This window comes from Haemorhous mexicanus, chromosome 23, assembly GCF_027477595.1.
Source record: "Haemorhous mexicanus isolate bHaeMex1 chromosome 23, bHaeMex1.pri, whole genome shotgun sequence".
NCBI lineage: Eukaryota > Metazoa > Chordata > Aves > Passeriformes > Fringillidae > Haemorhous > Haemorhous mexicanus.
The window spans coordinates 3,384,286-3,404,056 of record NC_082363.1 but is presented as its reverse complement, the minus strand read 5'-3'; the positions used below and the strand labels follow the sequence as shown (position 1 = coordinate 3,404,056).

Genomic DNA, 19,771 nt, shown 5'->3' with positions numbered 1-19,771 from the left:
TCCGGGGGCTGAGGGCGGGCGGCGGCCCGGGCCCCGCCGAGGAAGAGAGGCCACAGGCGGTGTCACGGGAAAGGTTTAATGCGAGTCCGGTGCAGCTCAAACCGTACAGCTCGTTAACGGCACCACCCGACCGGCCCGAGGAAACAACAACAAAAAGAAACCCCACAAAAAAAACCCCAAACAAACAACCCCCCCTCCAAACAAAAAAACCCCAAACACCCCCAAAAAAACCCAAAACCCCCAAACAAATAAACAAGCAAAAACCCCAAAACAAACACCCAGGGAAAAAAAACCCACAAAAAAACCCAAAACATCCAAAAAAAAAAAAAAAAAAAAAAAAAGAGAAAAACCCCAACAAATCAACAAAAACCAAAATAAAAAACTTACAAAAACCAAACAAAACACTCCCAAAACAAAACGAAAATATCAAAACAAAAAAGCAAACAAAAAACCACCCCCCCCAAAAACCTACCAAAAAAACCCCAAACCAAACAAAAAAACCTGCTGCTGAATAAATACATAACACACGTTTTGGACATCTCTGACTGGCTGATCAATCCCTTCATTTGGTAACAGGCAGTTCTGCATTTCATGTAACAGGACTTTAAATACAATTTTACTTCTCAAACGCTTGCCCCTGCCTGGATTTTTCTCTCCTGGGCACAGGTGAGTGGATGGCCTCAAAACAGACCCAAAAAGCTCAAGGAAAGCAGTTGGGAGAGCTGTCTGTCCCCTTCCACGTGTGAAGCCGTTCTGCCCCCATCAGAGTGACCCATCCCAGGAGAAGGGCTCTGCTCTGACAATCAGGCAGCACAAGCTGGAGACACACAACTAAAAGGCACAATTTTTTTTTTCCCCCTAAGGACAATCACTCTATGAATTTATTGCTTGTGAAACACACTAGTCTGGCATAATGGTGTCTGATAAGCAGAGCAGGTATCCCACAGGCACAGCAGAAATGTCTCTGCCCCTTCACTCTCTAACCACAGGTCTAGTCTAGATATATTTTTACAACTACTGGCTCACCACAATCTCTCAGCACTTCCCAACCACTCATTTCTATCAGCCTTGACCCCATTGGAGAAGTTTCTGCAATGGAGTGTTTTGGTTTTCAATCTCAAATAATAAAAACACTGAATAATTGTTTCCTCTAAGAACCGGAGAACAGTTCTTTCCATCTAATGTGAATGGGCCATCAAAGAAAATCACTAAAACAATCTCTGACAAATGGAATGAGGTCACCAAAGACCACTGGGACCTCTGGGTTGTTATCCAGAGATTGATCAGAGCTTTTGACTCTTGTAACATGGTACAGAACAGAGACAATTCTGAGAGAAGACCCCCCGACTGATGGAGCTGTTCCCAGCCTTCCCTTTCTTAGATTTAATCTACATATTGACATGGCACGAATTTGTGTGGGTATGCCTGCTGCTCTTAGCTGGAGAAACAGAAGGCAGGGAGGTTTTTTATCTCTTCAGTCCAACCCCAGAGGTAAAGCATTGTCAAAGGACCTTCCCTCAGCTAACCAGAAGCACCTATGCTGCCACTGCTGCTGCTTTGAGCTTTGTGATTTGCTTGCAAGGACAGCAAAGAGGTCAGGAATCAGATGATCTTCAGGCTCTTCCAACTCAGCTTCATTTGGTGTGACACTCAACTGTTATGACTCCTGGAGTCAGCTCCCTGATTGGTTTATATTTGGAATAATGTCCAGGAATTCTTGTGTAACATCCAGTCCCATATATTCTGTGGATGAAAACAGGCTTCCAGCTTGTAACTTGCCTCCAAAAAGCTGGATTTCCGGTCCAAAAAAACATTTCTTAAAGCCAATGAATCACTGATGAAAGTTCAAGTAAACAGCACTTTCAAGAAACAGTGGATGAGGAGCAGAATCAAAACTGAAGGCACAAAATCTCCTTTGGACTTCTACAGCAATATTCCTAGATATTACCTGCAGTATCAGAGAGTGGAGTCCTGCAGTGGTGGAGTCTTAGAATATCATTAAAAATCACATTAAAAATCATATAAAAATCAAATCCAAATAGCTCTGAACAACGCCTCAGAAACTTTCAGCAACATTCCCTGTTTCTACTCAAAGTCAGCAGTGAGCAGGGCCAGGGAAAGGGCTTTTCCTCCCTGGGGAGCAGAGCTCTAGGGGTCAATAAAGGACACAGCGATGTAGCGGGTTCCTCTGGTGGTGGGGAGCCCCTCGTGGTAGTGGGTCAGGCGACCTGGGTGCATCAGGGTCCAGCCTTTCCTGGGGGCTCGGATGGAGCAGTTGTAGCGCAGGAACCGGCAGCCTCCGCCCTGGGGGGACACAAGGGACACATCAGCCTCCTCCCTGGGGGGACACAAGGGACACATCAGCCTCCTCCCTGGGGGGACACATCAGCCTCCTCCCTGGGGGGACACCAGGGACACATCAGCCTCCTCCCTGGGGGGGACACCAGGCACACATCAGCCTCCGCCCTGGGGGGGACACCAGGCACACATCAGCCTCCGCCCTGGGGGGACACAAGGGACACATCAGCCTCCTCCCTGGGGGGACATCAGGGGACAGGGAACACATCAGCCTCCGCCCTGGGGGGACACCAGGGACACATCAGCCTCCTCCCTGGGGGGACACCAGGGACACATCAGCCTCCTCCCTGGGGGGACACAAGGGACACATCAGCCTCCTCCCTGGGGGGACACATCAGCCTCCTCCCTGGGGGGACACAAGGGACACATCAGCCTCCTCCCTGGGGGGACACAAGGGACACATCAGCCTCCTCCCTGGGGGGGACACCAGGGACACATCAGCCTCCTCCCTGGGGGGACACAAGGCACACATCAGCCTCCTCCCTGGGGGGACACATCAGCCTCCTCCCTGGGGGGGACACCAGGGACACATCAGCCTCCTCCCTGGGGGGGACACCAGGGACACATCAGCCTCCTCCCTGGGGGGGACACCAGGGACACATCAGCCTCCTCCCTGGGGGGGACACCAGGGACACATCAGCCTCCTCCCTGGGGGGACACATCAGCCTCCTCCCTGGGGGGGACACCAGGGACACATCAGCTTGGAAAAATCACCTCAGGGAAGGGTCCCTGCCCTCTGACAGTGTTGTATTTGGGTTCCCCCCAGACAGAGGAAGGAATGATGAATGTTCTCAGAAGGCTGATTTATTATTTTATGATACTATATTACATTAAAGAATACTAAACTATAGAATACAGAAAGGATACTTAAAGAAGGCTAAAAAGGTAATAATGAAAACTTGTGACTCTCTCCAGAGTCCCGACACAGCCTGGCCCTGACTGGCCAAAGAGTGAAAACAACTCCCAGCAGAATGCAATGGAACAATCACCTGTGGGTGAACAATCTCCAAACACATTCCACATGAGCACAACACAGGAGAACCAAATGAGATCAGAATTGTTTTCCTTTTCTCTGAGGTTTCTCAGCTTCCCAGGAGAAAAATCCTGGGTAAAGGGATTTTTCACAAAATGTGACTGTGACATCACAGCACTTCTGAAAATGTGACAAGATGTTTGGGGAATCTCCCATGTTCTGATGTATTCAAATGTTGCCACATTTCTCTTCACAGAGAAAAGCAAGGCACAATTCTTCCCAAGAATATTTCTCAGATTCACATTCTCTGAACCTCAGAGAAAGGAAAACACAATTCTTATCTCATTTGCTGTGCCTGTTTTATGACAAAGTAGAATGCAAGATGGAGATTGTTTACCCACAGTGATGGAGTTTTGCTTCCTTGGCTATCAGGGCCAGGTGTGTGTGTGTGTGTGTGTGTGTGTGTGTGTCAGGATTGCTGGCTGACAGTCACAAGATTCTGTGCAGTGTGTGCTTGGCAGGTTCCGTTTAGATGTAATGTAATATAGGGTAATATAATATAGAATAACATAGTATAATAAAGTAATTAATTAGCCTTCTGATAAGATGGAGTCAGATGCATCATTCTCTCCCCCTTGTCGGGGGCAAAAATATCTACTATATTCAAAAATGTCTTTCCTAGCCTAAGCCAGCCATTAATTGTAATCCTTAGTGCAAAGAAGCCTGATGTGGATCAGGGAAGGGTTTGTGTTCAGCCTGATGTGGATCAGAGAAGGGTTTTCAGCTGCTCCAGGTGCTGTGCTGCCCTCCTGACCCCCTGGCAGGCACTCACCTCGTAGTCGATGCCCACTCTGTTCAAGGCAATGTTGATGGTAAAGGTGGAGGCGTCGTGGTGGGGCATCAGGGATGGCTGCTCGTCAGGCTTGTAGCGAACCACAAAGGCCAGCTCAAACTGGGTCTGAGAGAGAAGGACAAAGAGCACTTTGTTAGAGGGCTATAGTGGTCTGGGCTTCTGAGCTGCAGAGCAGGGTGTAACACTGAAATTGCATCCCACTGCTAAAGAAAAAAGACAATTTCTCAGTGACATTTCTCTGCCTGATTGTTGCCTAATGGGCATACTTGGGTCACACTGCAGGGTCAACTCCTCTGCACTGGGAAATAGTGTGTGTGTTGCTGGAGGGTTCTTGTCACAAAGCTGCAGCTGGAGGAGGTGCTGAGCTCACCATGAGTTTTGCTCTTAAGGTGGACATACTGTGGCCTCAGCTCTCTTTACAGAGAGCAGCAGGCACAAGCCTTCCCAAGGATTTTTCCTGGGAAGGCAGTGAGAAGCACAGAGAGGAGAAGAGAAAACAATTCTTATCTCTATTTACTGCTCCTGTTGTTTTTGCACATGTGGAATGTGTTAGGAAGATTGTTTACCTGAAGGGATTTGGTAATTGGATTCTGGTGATGGTTGTTTATATTAATTGGCCTATTAGGTCTAAGCTGTGTCCTGACTGTCTGGAGACAATCACAGGTTTTTCTTTAGTATCCTTTTAGTATCTCTTTAGTATAGTATAGTATAATATAATATGGTTTTAATAAAGCAATTGTTCAGCATTCTGGATCAATGGAGTCAGATGCCAATCATTCCCAGACATTGGGGCTGCCCTGCATACAACAGACATACCTTGGTGTAGTATCCTGGGTACAGCTTCTCTGTGATGGGTGCAATATAGTCCAGAAGAAACTTATACCATTCTCTTTCAAAGCCTATTTGGTTCATGTGTATGTCAATAGTTGGGACATTCTCATATCCTCCTTGTATTCTGCTATCCTGAAATAGAATCAACAGAAATACCTGTAAAGATGGGCACCTTGGAATTCAGGAATGCAAAGTACTTGTTCCTGGTAACTACAAATAAATAGGATGTTTGTTTATCAGAATTTGCAGGATGGAAAGCTCATTTCAAACCATACTTAAACCCTAGGGGAAGCAATATTACCATCAGAGAGGCTGAACACTGGAACTTCAGAGGACACTAAAGGGAAAAATCAGAGTTAATCAGGAACAAAATAAAATTTTGTCTCTACTTTTCTGGTTTAATTCAGGATCTAATGCCTCTCCACAGGAGGCACTGCTATCACCAGATATGCACAGAAAATGGTGTAGCCCAGAACTCCAAAGAGCTCCTGCTTTTACTTACCGTGTTGTCACCTGTGGACCACTGGCCATAATGTTCCATTTCTTCCACCAGCTCATCACAGGCAGTGTCAGTGAATATGGGGAACCAGTAAACATCTGGGCAGGGCTGCAGATAGCAGACAGGTGAGAACAGCAGAAACAAGGACAGATGCTTGAGGCAAAATAAGTAAGGCTAAAATGAGTGTAGACTGAGGAAGTAAAAGGAAACTAAAATATTGAGGGTAGAAATTTGTCTTCTGATTTTTGTGCCTCACTCCCACTTAAGATAGCTGGAATGATTTGGCTCTAAAAGTACTTTCAAGGTCATGTTTCCTATGTTCAACTGCTTATTCCTGAGAATTACAATGATGATGATAAAGCATTGTCCTAAAGCTCATTTCCCATTCTGATGGATATGAGTGATGTTTCCTTACCATTTCCACCAATTTCCCTTTCAGAGCTGCTGTGTAGTTTTCATGGATGTACTTTTCTCTCCAATCCTGCAATTAGAAGATAGGCAAACCAGTAATTTCTGTGGGGCCCCTGCTTAAAGAGGTAATAAAAGGCCAGGCATTCATGCAAGCAGTATTTCACAGGCTTTGGAGATCCATGTGTCATGAATCCCAAAAACATGTTCTCTTCAAATTTTGTGCCTGTGCTCCTCATCCCCCCTGAGAGTCACCATTATTACAAAGCCTTCTTGTAGTGATGAAGCTAATATCAGGTCTTCCCACATTGCTGTGCCTTCTGAGTGTGCAGGTTATCTCACCTCGGGATTGCTGAATATTTGCCAGAGGTCATTGTGGAGGTGACTTGTCTGGTAATTCTCCAGGGACAGTATGTGTCCAAACTGATGCTGGTTTGTCAGGTACATAAAGACTCCCTGCAGGACAGAGAGAAATAATAAAGGCCTCATATTTCTGAGAGCCAGTGAAACCAAGCACTGTTCATTTACTCATTCTTTCTCCTGTGGGCTTTCACTTTTATTTGCACCCTGGATATGAGAAACTCTGAAAGGTTACAGACACAGTAATTCTGTGTCCTGTCAGCCAGGGCTGGAAGCAGAGGAGAGCAGCAGCTGTGAGATTAGGGTCTTCCTTCTTACCCTGTCAATCCCATTTAGAGCAGTCCTGAAAAGGCCTAAGAACAAAAATGTTATCCACATTTAGTGGTGCATGGTTACACATGCTTTCACAGCAAGACAGAAATCCCATGCTGTTCCAAAATCTGCACTGTACTGACTAGTACGAGTTATTTACATTTAGTGGTCCATGGCTACACACCATTTCACAGCAAGACAGAAATCCCATGCTGTTCCAAAATCTGCACTGTACTGACTAGTACGAGTTATTTACATTTAGTGGTCCATGGCTACACACCATTTCACAGCAAGACAGAAATCCCATACTGTTCCAAAGTCTGCACTGTACTGACTAGTACAAGTTCAGCCTATCCCTGCCCTGGCAGAGCTGAATGCCTTGAAACTGCTTAATCCTGTCCCCTTCAGCCTGCAGGCAGCTCTCCCCTGGCAGGCTCTCCCCTGGACTGACCTGGCTGCGAATGTTGTGGCACAAAGCCATGTCAGCATCCAGCTTGCCACTGTGGAACAGATCCCCCTGCTCAAGCTCCGAGCGCAGAGCCTTGCCTTTAACCATGTAAACACTGCTGATGTAGGGAACATTCCAGAGCCCACTGAAACACAGCAGAAGAAAAGTGAGACACCACTAAGACAGATGCTGCTGCACTTGACAGGATGACAGGCAGCACTGCAGCATCAGCCAGGCTTGCCTAAACGAGCCAGCTCAGAACAGCAGGAAGAAACCATACCAACAGAGATTGGCATTCCAGAAAAAATCACCTATATTGCCCACAGCTCTTAAGCTGCACAAATGCTAGTCCACCAGGAAAGCAATGAATTGCTACTGTGTGTTTTTGCTAGGGACGTAATTAGTGGCTTGAATCTCTTCTATTTTTTCCAGTGATTTAAAGAAACTGAACCAGCCAAAAGTGCATAAGCTGATTTCCAGCATTTACTGCATGTACAATGGCCTATAAAAAAGAGGGTCCCTCAAGAATATGAATGAATCAACAACTCAATTTTGTGAATCTTCTATTCAAAGATCACCTGAAAATTGATCTGACAGAGATTAAACAGCACTTGACAGGATTTTAAGGATCACACTAACTATAGTCCCTAGGTGGGAAAACATGACAAGAGTAAAATGAGATGATTTAAGGAGTTAGCACTCTCAGACCCTTACTCTGATCATAAGAAAGTCTGCCCCAAGTATGTTATTGTCTCTGCTCAGGGGGGGAATATAAAGCAACTTCCAAATGGGAGAAGAGACTTCTTTTCCTTTCCTACACACAAAGACATTTGATCTCTCTGGTTCTTGGACATTAATTTGATGACAATGTGCTGCAGCAAGCTTTACGTTTGAGGGATTTTATCAGTGAAAAGCTCTCTTTGCACACTCACACTCTCCTCCTTTGAACAATATCCACATAATCTTCCGAGCGGGCGTAGTATCCATCAGGGCTCAGAGCTCCCCAGAAATTGGACCACAGCTTCTCGTGACGGCTCACCAGGGGGGCAATCACCAGCCTGGAAGCATGAAGGAAAAAGGAATTGCAGGACAGGATGTTACCAAGGGAGGAAAATGAAAATATTTACAAATCACAATACTGTAAGAGCTGTTTCCTCCCTCACTTACAGAGCTGCTGTTTTGTTAACTCTGTTGGAATGAAATGCCACATAAGAAAGGCTAAATATGGTCCCAATCTCCCCTCTAACTACACCCTGCACCAGGTCTCTTAGAATCCAATTTGTTCAAGTCACTATATAAAAACAAAGCTAAGGATTATTTACATCCCCTGCCTAAAATCCAGGGATTACAATTACAGTGGAAAAAAAAAACCCACATAAGAGGTGTTTGGCTAACATCCCATCTCTGGCACAGCTCTCCTGGTTCCCTAAACATCTCAGGGATGTGCACTGAATTCCTCATGTGAGATGAGCAGTAAGCATTGCTCAGACCAAAGAACTCACTTGTTCTGTTCAATCAGGATCCTCAGAGTCTCTCTGTTCTTCAGAACCACCTCAGCATCCAGGCTAAAGTAATAGTCACAGTCAGGATCCTTCCTGCACAAATCCCTGCAGCCAGAAAAAAGCGAAGTCACATCCTAAACCAGAAGAAGACAAAGGACAGAGCACCAAGAATTCCATCACCGTGTAGTCTAAAGATCTTCTGGGTGCTCAGAGAAGTTTGGTTTAATGTAACAACCCAGAGGGCCAGCATAGTACAAGTACATCAGATTCAGTATCCAGTAACAGATACTGAGACACAGCCAAAATCACATTTAGCAAACTAAATGTTTCTTCAGCTCAAACTGAAGAGGTTCCCATTTACAGCTGGCCCAAATCCACAGCTGAGCTCAAACCTCCTGGTCACAGACTAGATACTCTCCCACTAGTTCTTAGTTCTGCTACAGCACTCCTCCTCTTCAGAGATATGGGTGCATATCCTTTGTGCTCTGTGACTGGGTATATAGATGAGGGCAGGACATACAGGGCTATCCTTCTGTCAGAACAAAGGACCAGTGAGAACTTAGTTTCTGAAACTGGACAAAGTGAGCTGGTATGGAAGCTGATTTTTTCCCAATATGTAAGGGCATCAGAGTTAATGCTAGAAAAACTGAGTGACTGAGAAAAGAAGAGCAATCACTTGATAGGGATGATCCTCAGAACAAACAGATGCTTTAGTTTGGACACAGGCTGTCTCTGCTAGCAGTCATGTATGGCCTCTTCACTTACATGCCCAAGTTACGTGCCTCAGCATTCTCCACCTCATCATCTGGTCCGATCACTTTGACAGTGAGATATTCTTTGCCATGCTCTTCTACAAAAGAGTCCACCTCCATCAAGTGATGCTCCTCCTATTCCAAAAGTAAGGAAAACACTTAAGATGGGCTCATCCAGGCCACTCAGCCTCCTGCTGTTGAAAATGAGTAGCTGGGCAACAGCTCTTAAACTTCCACACGTTTACAGCTGGGTGGGCGTCACTGCAGACAATTATGCAATCCTGTGGGTGCCACTGCAGATAAGCACTGTGATTACACAGCCTGGAAGCCTAGCCAAGGCTGCAAGTGTGCCTAGAGTAGAGGATGAGGTGAACATTTTCCCCACATTTGCCAAGACCATCACAAGCCAACTTCACTTACATGGTTGTGAATGAAGAGCTGGATTCGCTGCTTTGGGTAATGAAGGTTACGAAGCCGCAAGAAAAACTGGGAGAGGAATGGGGTGGGCTGCTCGATGAAAATGCCAATCAGAATCATTGGCAATGCCTCATCCTACATTCAGGGACAAGAGGAGAGCACTGGTGAGCCATGTTTAACATCAGACACATAAGAATTGTAAGACTTGTTTTGAGAGCTTGGAATAAACACAGCAGCCTTACCTTAAACCCCGAGAGGCTTCGCAGACCTTCATCACACACCGTGCAGCCAGTCTCAAATGTCCAGATTTGAGGAATGTAGTTCCCCAGGTAGTTCAGCTGCAGCTGCAAAAGGAAGTTTGCCAGATTATGCATTACAGGGCAGGGGAGTTTCTTTGTGTGCATCCCCACTGTGGGGTCACATTTGAACTTTGTTTACCTTCTCCATGAACTAAAAAAATCTGAAAAGCTTGACAGCCTGGCCATCCAACTACATGAGGGACTTTGAACCAGACCCATCTTGCTGCTATGGGCCTGGACTGCTTATTGTTTCTCAAATGTAAATGTACACAGGGAAAGTCAGTCTATGTGGAGGCAGTAACCTGATCCATCGAGCCTACAGGGTCACTTTGCAACACACACAGACCAAATCTTTCTCTCAGGACAGTCCACTTACCTTGGTGGGTCCATTTCCATGGATCACTACAGGCAGAGTGTCATATAACAAGTTTCTTGCTCTCACTCGTGAGTCTTCAAACTTCAGAACTATCTCATCTGAAAATGACATTATCATCATGTTAAGGCTTTTATTGATAATTAGAAGTACAATGCCTCATTTATACAGAAAAATTGCTGAAAGATGAAAGTGTGGACAATGGATAACTGTGCACAAGTAGTTTAAGGGCTACAGACTAAATCTTTAAAGGAGAAAAAAATATTCAGAATGATCCTGTGAAGTAACAGGAGGATGCCTGGGAAGCTGGACATTGACTGGGAACTGGCAGAAGCCATACTGAAAGGTTCTTTCAAAACTGGCAGTGAGAAGCAGCTGCTGATGACAGGGACAGCTATTGATGGGAGGACTCAGGCCCTTCTCACCTAAGTGTTCTATGCACCTGATGTCACCCTTTGTCACCCCTCACAAAACTCCATCCTCCTGGAAGAGATCATCAAGGATGTTGCCTCAATACAGTGATACAAAATCCTTTGAAAAAAGACTAGCACAGCTACAAGCTGCAGTCTATCATTGATAAAATGAGCACAGGAGCCAAAAACTACACTGCCATTATCACTTTTTACTTGACCAGAATAAAGATGGAATGGTGCAAGACTGAAAACATTAGGCAGCACGGATAGGAAAGAGAGTGAATCCCTCTGGCCAGGACCAGCAAAATCCATCAGCAGGTCAGGTCAGAAGCCTGGTACAACCAGTGAGTGCTCACAGGCATATCTGGCTGTTTCTCACCTCCCATGGCATTCCAGCATGGCTCTGAAGCAGAAAGGCAGGCGAGCCCTAGGCAGGGCTCTGTGTTATTACTTGCACTGGAAGTCCCTCCCAGTTTCAATCCCCAAGGCTAATGCAATCCGACATGCCTAGAGATCAAAGTGGCAGGGAGGTGTAAGATGAAAAACCTGACCTGCATTCCCTGAAGTGGAGAAGGAATTGCATTGAGAACATAGCTGGTCTCGGTGGAATTGCAAACAAATCCCAGAACTCTGGCACAGACTTTTACTAAAGCTTTTTCTGTGGGGACAGCCATTTCTGAAATACAATCCCTTCAGCCATAACTCTATTTCTGGTGTCAATGTGTAAGTTGCATTCCAAGGAGAAATGAGCTTCTTTCTTCCATCTCACCTAATGCTCCATTTAGGTTTTGGAAGATCCGGCTTCTGTGGTCTAGACTGATGTTGATACTTTCCTTTAAAAGAATTAGATAAACAATCTCAATTAGAACACAAAAGGCATCCATTCTTTACATACAACAGATCCCATACTCAGTGAAGATATATCCCATTCCTATAGTCATTTGTAAACTCTCCAAACTCTGAAGCCTTAAACATTCCCAGATAATCAGAATTTTCAGTCAAATCTGGGACAATTCACCATTCCAAGAACAAGTTAAATATATTCTATTAAGCAAAACTAGGCAAACCCCCTCTCCCCCTCTTTTAAAGCTGCTTGTGGGTGTCGATAAATCTGCATCATATGAATAAAGCAGATTTACACACAGTCATATAAACCCCAGAATACAAAAAATACACAGGAATGCCAGATAGAAAAACCATCTGCTGTGAAGAGTTTCTTGCCTTCTATCCACAAGGCGAGTGTGACCCCGAGCACTGCCCAGGAACCAGTGTCAAACCAGAGAAAGGTGCAAGATCAGCTTGTGCAATCTTTGTTTTTATCCCCTGCTGCAAGTCACACACTGACTGAGTGGGACTAAAATGCAGCTCTGACTTAACAGAATTCTGTGTCCCTGCAGGCATCTGTAAGACTGATTACTGGAAAGGACAGCAGGGTGCTAACATCCACTGTCTGAGTGCCAAGTCAGGGGAATTACTCAGCCCTAGCATGGCACAGGGCCAGAACTGCAGATGAGAACATTAAAGGGACTGTTCATGTGAAAGTATCACAGGCCATACTCAGGTTTGGGGAACGAAAAAAGTCCAGCTGCTCTAAATTTCCTACCAGCCTTGCTGGCAAAAAATTGTGTCTCTCTAGTCTGATAGCAGTTCCCTATTTCAAATGTTTCCTCGTGATTTAATTGCTGTTACAGTTTGAGTTCTCCATGCATTTGGTCTGTCCCCAGGGACAGACTGGCCTCTGTAATGCACAGCTGGGCAGGGACACCAGAACCAGAATGACCTGTGGGCTGGATGGTCTGGCCACTGCACTGCACAGTGCTGGAATCCCAATGCTGCTTCCAGAGTCCATTCCAGGCTTCTGTAGGATGTTACACGGCATTTTCCTAAAATGCACTTCAGTGCTAGCTTGGCTGTCTCTAAGCCAGCACTGCACTCTGCAGTTTCACATCCCCTGGGAGGAGGCTGCTTGGTTCCTCCACACTCAATGGCTTTAAACACCAGCACCTACAGAGAGTGCTATGAGCCTCCAGTGAGACTTGTTTTCAGACATCTCTCTTCCCATTCACATTTTATGCTTAAATATAAGAACTGCTGATAACAGAAAATGGGGGTACTGGCTAGAATGCAAATTTTCAGAAACCCAGAATCTAGATACACCTACTCTTTTTTCTGGATCCAAGAAGATTTTTGTATAGAAGAGCTGGTCACTGTCATCATCCTGTCCTTTCCACTCCTCCACAAGCTTCTTCAGGTTTGGAGCATAACCAATGAAGCCTGTGGGAACAAGGATGAGGAGGTGTTTCAACCCAGATGACCAAAAAATAGAAGTACTCCTTGTATAGGTGTACTTTCAGTTCTCTCCCATGAAATCTCACTACACCCTGTGTTGCTGCAGAGACTCATCAACTTTCAGTTTGCTTTACCACTTCTCCCAGAGGTCAAATAGGAGGAGAAAGCTGAAAGCAAGCTCTGTGTCTCACCTCCAGAACCCAGGAAGCGCTTTCCATCTCGCACCTGAGGATACTTGGCTTCCAGCTTTCTGTCAGGATAGATGTAATTCTCTGCTGAGAAAACCACCTTGCTTTTGGCTTGTTTGAACTTCTTCAGCAGTTCTGTGGGGCCTGAAGCAAAGAGCACATCATAGCTAGAGAGAGAGACAGACAAAAAAAGGACAAAAGGAATGGAGTCAGAAAAACATGTCCTTGAGAAAAGTTTCTAGAAACTAATTCTTTGAGAATCCCTTTCTTTTAACAGTATTACATTTTTGGTAGTGCAAGTAATTAAACTGTAGTCTCATTTGTATACTGGACATATGAAAAGACACTGAGACTCCAACTCATCCTTTTCTCTCTTCACCTCTCTGGAGACTAATTCTTGGCTCTCAGGACGTGCTGCAGCCTACTTCACCTTATAAAACAAATAACTCTGGTAAGAAAGGCCTGCCTAGTTCCATAGGAATTGTCAGCTCATTCTGTGCAGATAGAGGCAGCCAAATTCCACTGTGTCAGGTACAACACTATCAACTTCATGCAGGAATTGGCATCAGCCTGTTCAGATCAGCCCTTCCCAACTGCCACAGATGCAGCTCTGAGCGATTCCCAGGAAAGTACAGAGCATTCAGGGAAAAAACCCAGAGATCTGGACACAAAAGCAATTGATTTCACAGTTCATTTTTTCTCAGTGAGAACCTGTCCAAACCACTGCAAGATTCAGTTCGTGGCAAATTCATTGCAAACCATTACCTTTCTACAAAAAGGATGATCAAGTCCTCCTTATCCACATACTGCTCCAGAGCTGACTTCAGGAGACGGACCTTCTGCCCCCCTCCAGCTGGCTGCTGGTCATCTCCACCCTGCCACTCCTCATCCAGCCCCAGCACCTACACAGCAACAGGCACAAGGTTATGGTATTTGTGTTCCCCCCAGACAATGGAAGGAATGATGAATCTGACTCCATGTTCTCAGAAGGCTAATTTATTATTTTATGATACTATATTATCTTAAAGAAGTCTATACTAAACTATACTAAAGAATACAGAAAGGATACTTACACAATGCTAAAAAGATAATAATGACACCTCATGACTCTTTCCAGAGCCCTGACACAGCCTGCCCCTGACTGGCCAAAGAGTGAAAACAACTCCCAGCAGAATGCAATGGAACAATCACCTGTGGGTAAACAATCTCCAAACACATTCCAAAATAGCAAAACACAGGAGAAGCAAATGAGACAACAATTCTTTTCTTTTTCTCTGAGGCTTCTCAGCTTCCCAGGAGAAAAATCCTGGGAGAAGGGATTTTTCTAGAAAATGTGAATGCCACACAGGGTCACCTCAACAGGGCACTTTCCCAGCAAGGCTCACAGGAAAGAACCAGAACCCCCAAACTCAGTGGTCCTGATAACTCCCAGTGCAAATCACAGCAAAAATAACAGCCCCAGGACAAATGGAATAGGCAGTCTTTGATCCAGCCTCTGGGCTGGACAATCAGTGTCACAATGGGGACAAAGCACTCCTGGCCACAGGGACAGGAGCACACTCTGTACTGTGTGTCTTGGCAGTGCAATAGAAAAGTGCCATGAGGTTCCCTTGAGCAGGAGTTATGGATCCCATCCCAAGCCAACACTCAGGGTACTGCAGAAATGACCCAGCCACAGCACTTTTCAGCCACTTGAGCAGATGTGTCCTCTCTTGAGCTTTTATTTAATCACTGTGGGGCCAAGTCTGATCCATTCCACAATTTGAAATTCCCTTGGACCAACTGTCACCACATTTCTCTTCACAGAGAAAAGCAAGGCACAATTCTTCCCAAGAATATTTTTGGGTTTCACATTCTCTGAACCTCAGAGAAAGGAAAAACAATTCTTATGATTTGCTGTGCCTGTGTTGTGCCAAAGTATGAATGCAATGTGGAGATTGTTTACCCACAGTGATGGGGTTTGGTTTCCTTGGCTATCAGGGCCAGGTGTGTGTGTGTGTGTGTCAGGACAGTCACTGACAGTCATGAGATTCTGTGCAGTTGTGTGCAGAGTTAAGTGCTTGGCAGATTCAGTTTAGATGTAATGTAATAAAATGTAATATAATATAGAATAATATTGTCTAATAAAGTAATTAATTAGCCTTCTGATAAGATGGAGTCAGATGCATCATTCCTTCCTTCGTCAGGGATTTCCCTGAAAATTCAATAACCAACCCCCATGGAAGGTGCCAGACATCACCTGGACTTTGTAGTTGAAGAATTGGGCTGATCTTCTGAAGCGCTGGAATCCCTCAGTCTGCTTGGTGGCAACAGTCAGAACCAGAAGTTTTTCTGCACAAAGGGGAAAGCACAAGAGATACTCAGCTTGTGTGGTTTCCACAACCTGCTGTTCCACACCTAACTTGATTGTGGGTGTAAAATGAGAGATTATGTAAAGATACAGTTTCATTTCCTGAATTCCGAGCTAAAAAAAAAGAAAATAAAATGTATTTTGTGGGTTTTTTGCCCTGCTAGTGAAACCTACAATTCTCTTCTCTCACACAGAGTACAGAAGAAATTAAACTCGAAGATAAAAAATAGAACTACTACACAATGCCCATTTGAAAGTCATTAATTTAATGCAGCTTTGACTTTGTGTTCCCCACAGAGCTGCTGTTTTGTCACTCAGCATTGACTGAATGTAGGGAAAAACAAAATTAGACTAAATGTTATTTTTCCCTCTCCATGGCTGCTTCAATTTTCTACTCCATTCCTGAGGCATTTTCCAGTTTTTCATACATATTCAATGAATTTAATTGTGCTATAATTTTAATTTACATTCTCCTCCCAAACTTGCTTTTCATTTCCAGTCCCTTAAAAAGGATAAAACTTAATCCTGAAGTTCTCTTTCAGAAGTTTCTCTGTGGTACCCTAGAATATGATTTTTATGTGGAAGTTCTGCTTTCCTCATTGCAATGATGAAATGTTATACTTCACCTTAACAGTTTTGCTGAAGTAGGAATTTGTATAGGCTCTGGCAACAGTGCTTAAATGAAAATCATGGCCACCCGTTTTAAACATCAGAAAATACCAGGAAAAACTGAAAGCACATTTTCTTGGCCTCAGCAGGCTTTTTTTGGAACAATGATTTTTTTCAATGGATGTACCAGATATATCTCTCATGTGTACCCAAACTGATATGCTGTCTAGTCTTAGAGAGGAAGGATCTAGAAGCTGGAGTTTTAGATGGACCTCACAAAGGCAGCAAAAGTGAAAAATAACTGTGAGACTCCAAGTCAGGAAGAAAGAAGATATTACCAAAGAAATTCCTCAAATCCTTTACCTGCATCAGAATAAAAAAGAGAAGAGAGATTGAGACCAATCAATAGGTCAGGTCTAATTGTATTTATTAGACATATGCACAAGGTGATAAATAAAAGAATATGAATCCCATCTAGGTGCAGTTTTTAAGGGCAGATTTTTAGACATATGAAGTGCATTCCTAATCTAGCACCTCCAGCACACTCCAGTGCCTTGTGTCCAGCCCAGCCAGAGGGAACAAATGAGTAAAACACATATACCCTCAGGGAATATGTTAAAGCCATTGAAGTTTCTAGCCATATGATGGCACACAGAAAGCCATGGCAGCTTTTTGAGAGATCTCTGAGCTCATGGGTCCTGAGAAGGTGAGGATCATACTGCCAAGGAAGAGGGGGACAAGCATGGGTTTGTCAGAGAGGAATGCAGACAGCCCTCAATTTTAGTACATGAGGGGAGAAAGCATATGATAATGAAAAGAGAAGGAAAGAAAGAAAGGATCCTGACTGCTATGTAATTATTGCAGCCCAAAATCTCAGGCATCTCACATCAAATAAATCACTAATTCATTTTCATGCTGCCATCCCAAAGAAGCCACACACTGTTTATGACTTGACTGCCAAAAGTTTGCTGGAAAGGATGAGTGCTAAAGGCTCACACAGAACAGGAAGTGGTGTCCTATTTCTATGACAGAAAAGTTCTCCCCATGCAGTTTGTGAACTCAGAGGAGCATGAAAAACCAGCACAAAGACCACTCTCATCCCCAGCAGAATTCCAAGCTACAGCTTCCCTCTGGGGCAGGACACTGAGAGACATTAAGCTCCATTTCTGTTCTAAGAACTCTGCAGTAGCCATAGCTTTCCATCCCAAGAGACATTCCTTCTGCCCAGCACTGGAAGTTTGTGCTGAGCTATGTTGCCTCCAACTCCTTCTGCTTTAACTCTTTCCTCTCTTTCCCAAAGATTTTGCTGAGCACTCATGCAGCTGATAGCTACCTTCAAGGACAAAGCAGTAAACCCTCTTACTTTCAATATCACATGCAAACTTTTCATAACACCCCAAAGAGATTGATGCATCCCTGTTTCCCATATCACAGTCAATTTCCACATGTAGAAATGCAGCTTGTTCTGCTGAGCCAGGCCTCCTGGGCCCAGAGGCTCCCTGGGCCACACTAACAACTAGGAATTGTAGAAATACATTTAATAATGGCATGGCTGCAAAGAACAAAGCAAGCACTGGGCTCAGAACCAGGGGAGCTGGACTGTATTGCTGGTTCTGCTATGCAACAAGGAGCTAATCCTGCTATCCCTGTTTTTCCATCTGTAGAATGACAGAAGAGGACATTTACCTCTTTTGTGAAGGTTTTAGAGCTCTGTAGATGAAAAGGATTCTGTAAGAACAAAGCACTGGATCAGGAATCTTGATACCAAGATCACGATGAAATGATTCATTAAACATCTGAGTTTTTATAAAGAATCAGAGTCCAGATGAGTTCAGAAACAAAAAAAATGAAAGATATTTACTTCTGCCCTAAGTCTACAGGGAAAGCACAGCTGCAGCTGCATTTTAGGACAAGGAATGAATTTATCCTTAGGCTGTGATTTGGGAAATCTTACTGTGTCACTTCCTGTTAAGATAGTGTCTAAGAAAATACCATTAATATGGGGATCAAATAGAAAAAAAAACCAAAAAACAGTGCACATTTTAACAGTGGATAATATACAGAAGAATTTTTTAAAATTCTATCAACTACAAATAACTATGTTGAGAGCTTTTGCACAGATATAAAAGAACATCCAAGAGAGAAGACAGGTATCATTACTCTCACACATTACTCTGGGGAAGCTGAGGCACAGGAAAGATGAGGCATTTTCTCTTTGAGCCATGCCAAAAGCGATAGTTCAGAGAACAGCTAATTCCAAATTCCTCTTCCTAACCAATTTACCTCATGCTCTTTCCCAGCCCTCAGTTTTATATCTCTAGTGCATTCTAAAACCTTCTAAAGCCATGGAAGATTTGGGATATGCAAGGAAGGCAGGATAGCACAGAGATTCCTTGTTTTAATTATGCCACTATAGCCAAGGAACTCCCAACACCCCCAAAGATGGACATTAACTCTATTAAATAATGTACATAAAGATAGTTATACCAGAATCACACTGTGAAGGGAAATATCACATGCAATAAGATGAAATCTCCTCCTAATTGCCACTTCTCTAATGAAGACAGAGATAATTATCCCAACTTCTTGGCAGAGTGACAGAGTATGAACCACTTTGTCAGTGCAGCTGACATTCTGAAGCCCTCCTAATCCTCTGCTGTTCTACCAGCCACTCTAGAGCTTCTACCGACTGTTTACGGGGGGGAGACTGATGCTATTTTAGGAGCATCCCTGATCTTGAGTCACAGCGTGCCCAGTCTGGAATCAAACGCTCTCCATCTGAACCGCCTAAGTTCAAAACCAGGGAGGGGCTGACCCAGGTGGGATGCAACCCACGGGACCAAGAGTCCACCACCGGCCTGAAATGATGCTGTCGCACCAAACTGCGAGCTGCCCGAGCCTCCAGGTGCCGCCCAGGGGCTCCCACTGCCGCAGGCTCGGCTCGGGCAGCGCTGGGCGCCCAGAGCAGGAGCCGGAGGCCAGCAGCGGCACCCGGGGCGGCTGTGCCCGTCCATCAGCCGCACCGTGCTGCCCGTGCTGCCGGTGCCCATCGTGCTGCCAATCCCTCCCCAGTGCTCCCAATCCCCCCGTGCTCCGAGCAGCCCCCCTCACCTTCCTGCTGCGAGGCACGGCCGGCCCCGGCCCCGAGCAGCGCCAGCACCGCCCAGGGCAGCAGCAGCGCCGGAGGCACCATGGAGGCGGCTTCCCCTCCGGACACCGAGCGGGAGCGGTGCCTGCGGGACGGAGCGGGGCTGCCGGAGCTGTGCCACGCACCAGACCCGCCCTGGAGGAAGCGGGGAGGCGGTGTGGCTCCTCCTCCCGGGCAGCCCCCGCAGGAGGCGGGAGGGCAGCCGGGGCAGGGCCGGGAGCCGCGCTGGGAGCCGCGGGATGAGCTCGTGGGATTGAGCTCGGAGCTGCAGCGGGTTTGCCCGGGGTGGGGGTCCGGAGCAGAGGGGCACACAGGCATTGAGCTGTGGAAACCCAGGGCACAGGAATATTTCTGTGTCTGCTCTGGGGTGCCCTGACCCCCAGGGCAGC

The 19,771-nt window shown here is 45.4% G+C and overlaps 1 protein-coding gene across 1 annotated transcript; it reads right to left on the bottom strand.

Moving 5' to 3' along the window:
• Positions 1-529: 529 nt before the first annotated feature.
• On the bottom strand, positions 530-19,526 carry PLOD1 (procollagen-lysine,2-oxoglutarate 5-dioxygenase 1). The gene is made up of 19 exons (XM_059866634.1): positions 19,346-19,526; positions 15,515-15,606; positions 14,041-14,177; positions 13,279-13,442; positions 12,960-13,072; positions 11,568-11,631; positions 10,389-10,486; positions 9,956-10,057; positions 9,717-9,848; positions 9,310-9,431; positions 8,545-8,649; positions 7,975-8,100; positions 7,046-7,187; positions 6,265-6,378; positions 5,930-5,995; positions 5,518-5,622; positions 5,001-5,147; positions 4,164-4,289; positions 530-2,304 (listed from the first exon to the last, which is right to left on the bottom strand). The coding sequence occupies exons 1-19, from the start codon at positions 19,425-19,427 to the stop codon at positions 2,149-2,151; spliced, it is 2,193 nt and encodes a 730-aa protein (XP_059722617.1). The 5' UTR covers positions 19,428-19,526; the 3' UTR covers positions 530-2,148.
• Positions 19,527-19,771: the final 245 nt, after the last annotated feature.

Bases quoted from the DNA above. Each gene is read 5' to 3' on its own strand.
- PLOD1 (XM_059866634.1), bottom strand. From the start codon at position 19,427: ATGGTGCCTCCGGCGCTGCTGCTGCCCTGGGCGGTGCTGGCGCTGCTC. The intron at 11,632-12,959 runs GTAGGTGTATCT...ATTCTTTTAAAG, and splicing joins TCTTGGATCCAGAAAAAAGA to GAAAGTATCAACATCAGTCT. The intron at 6,379-7,045 runs GTCAGTCCAGGG...TCTGTCCTGCAG, and splicing joins GCCACAACATTCGCAGCCAG to GGAGTCTTTATGTACCTGAC.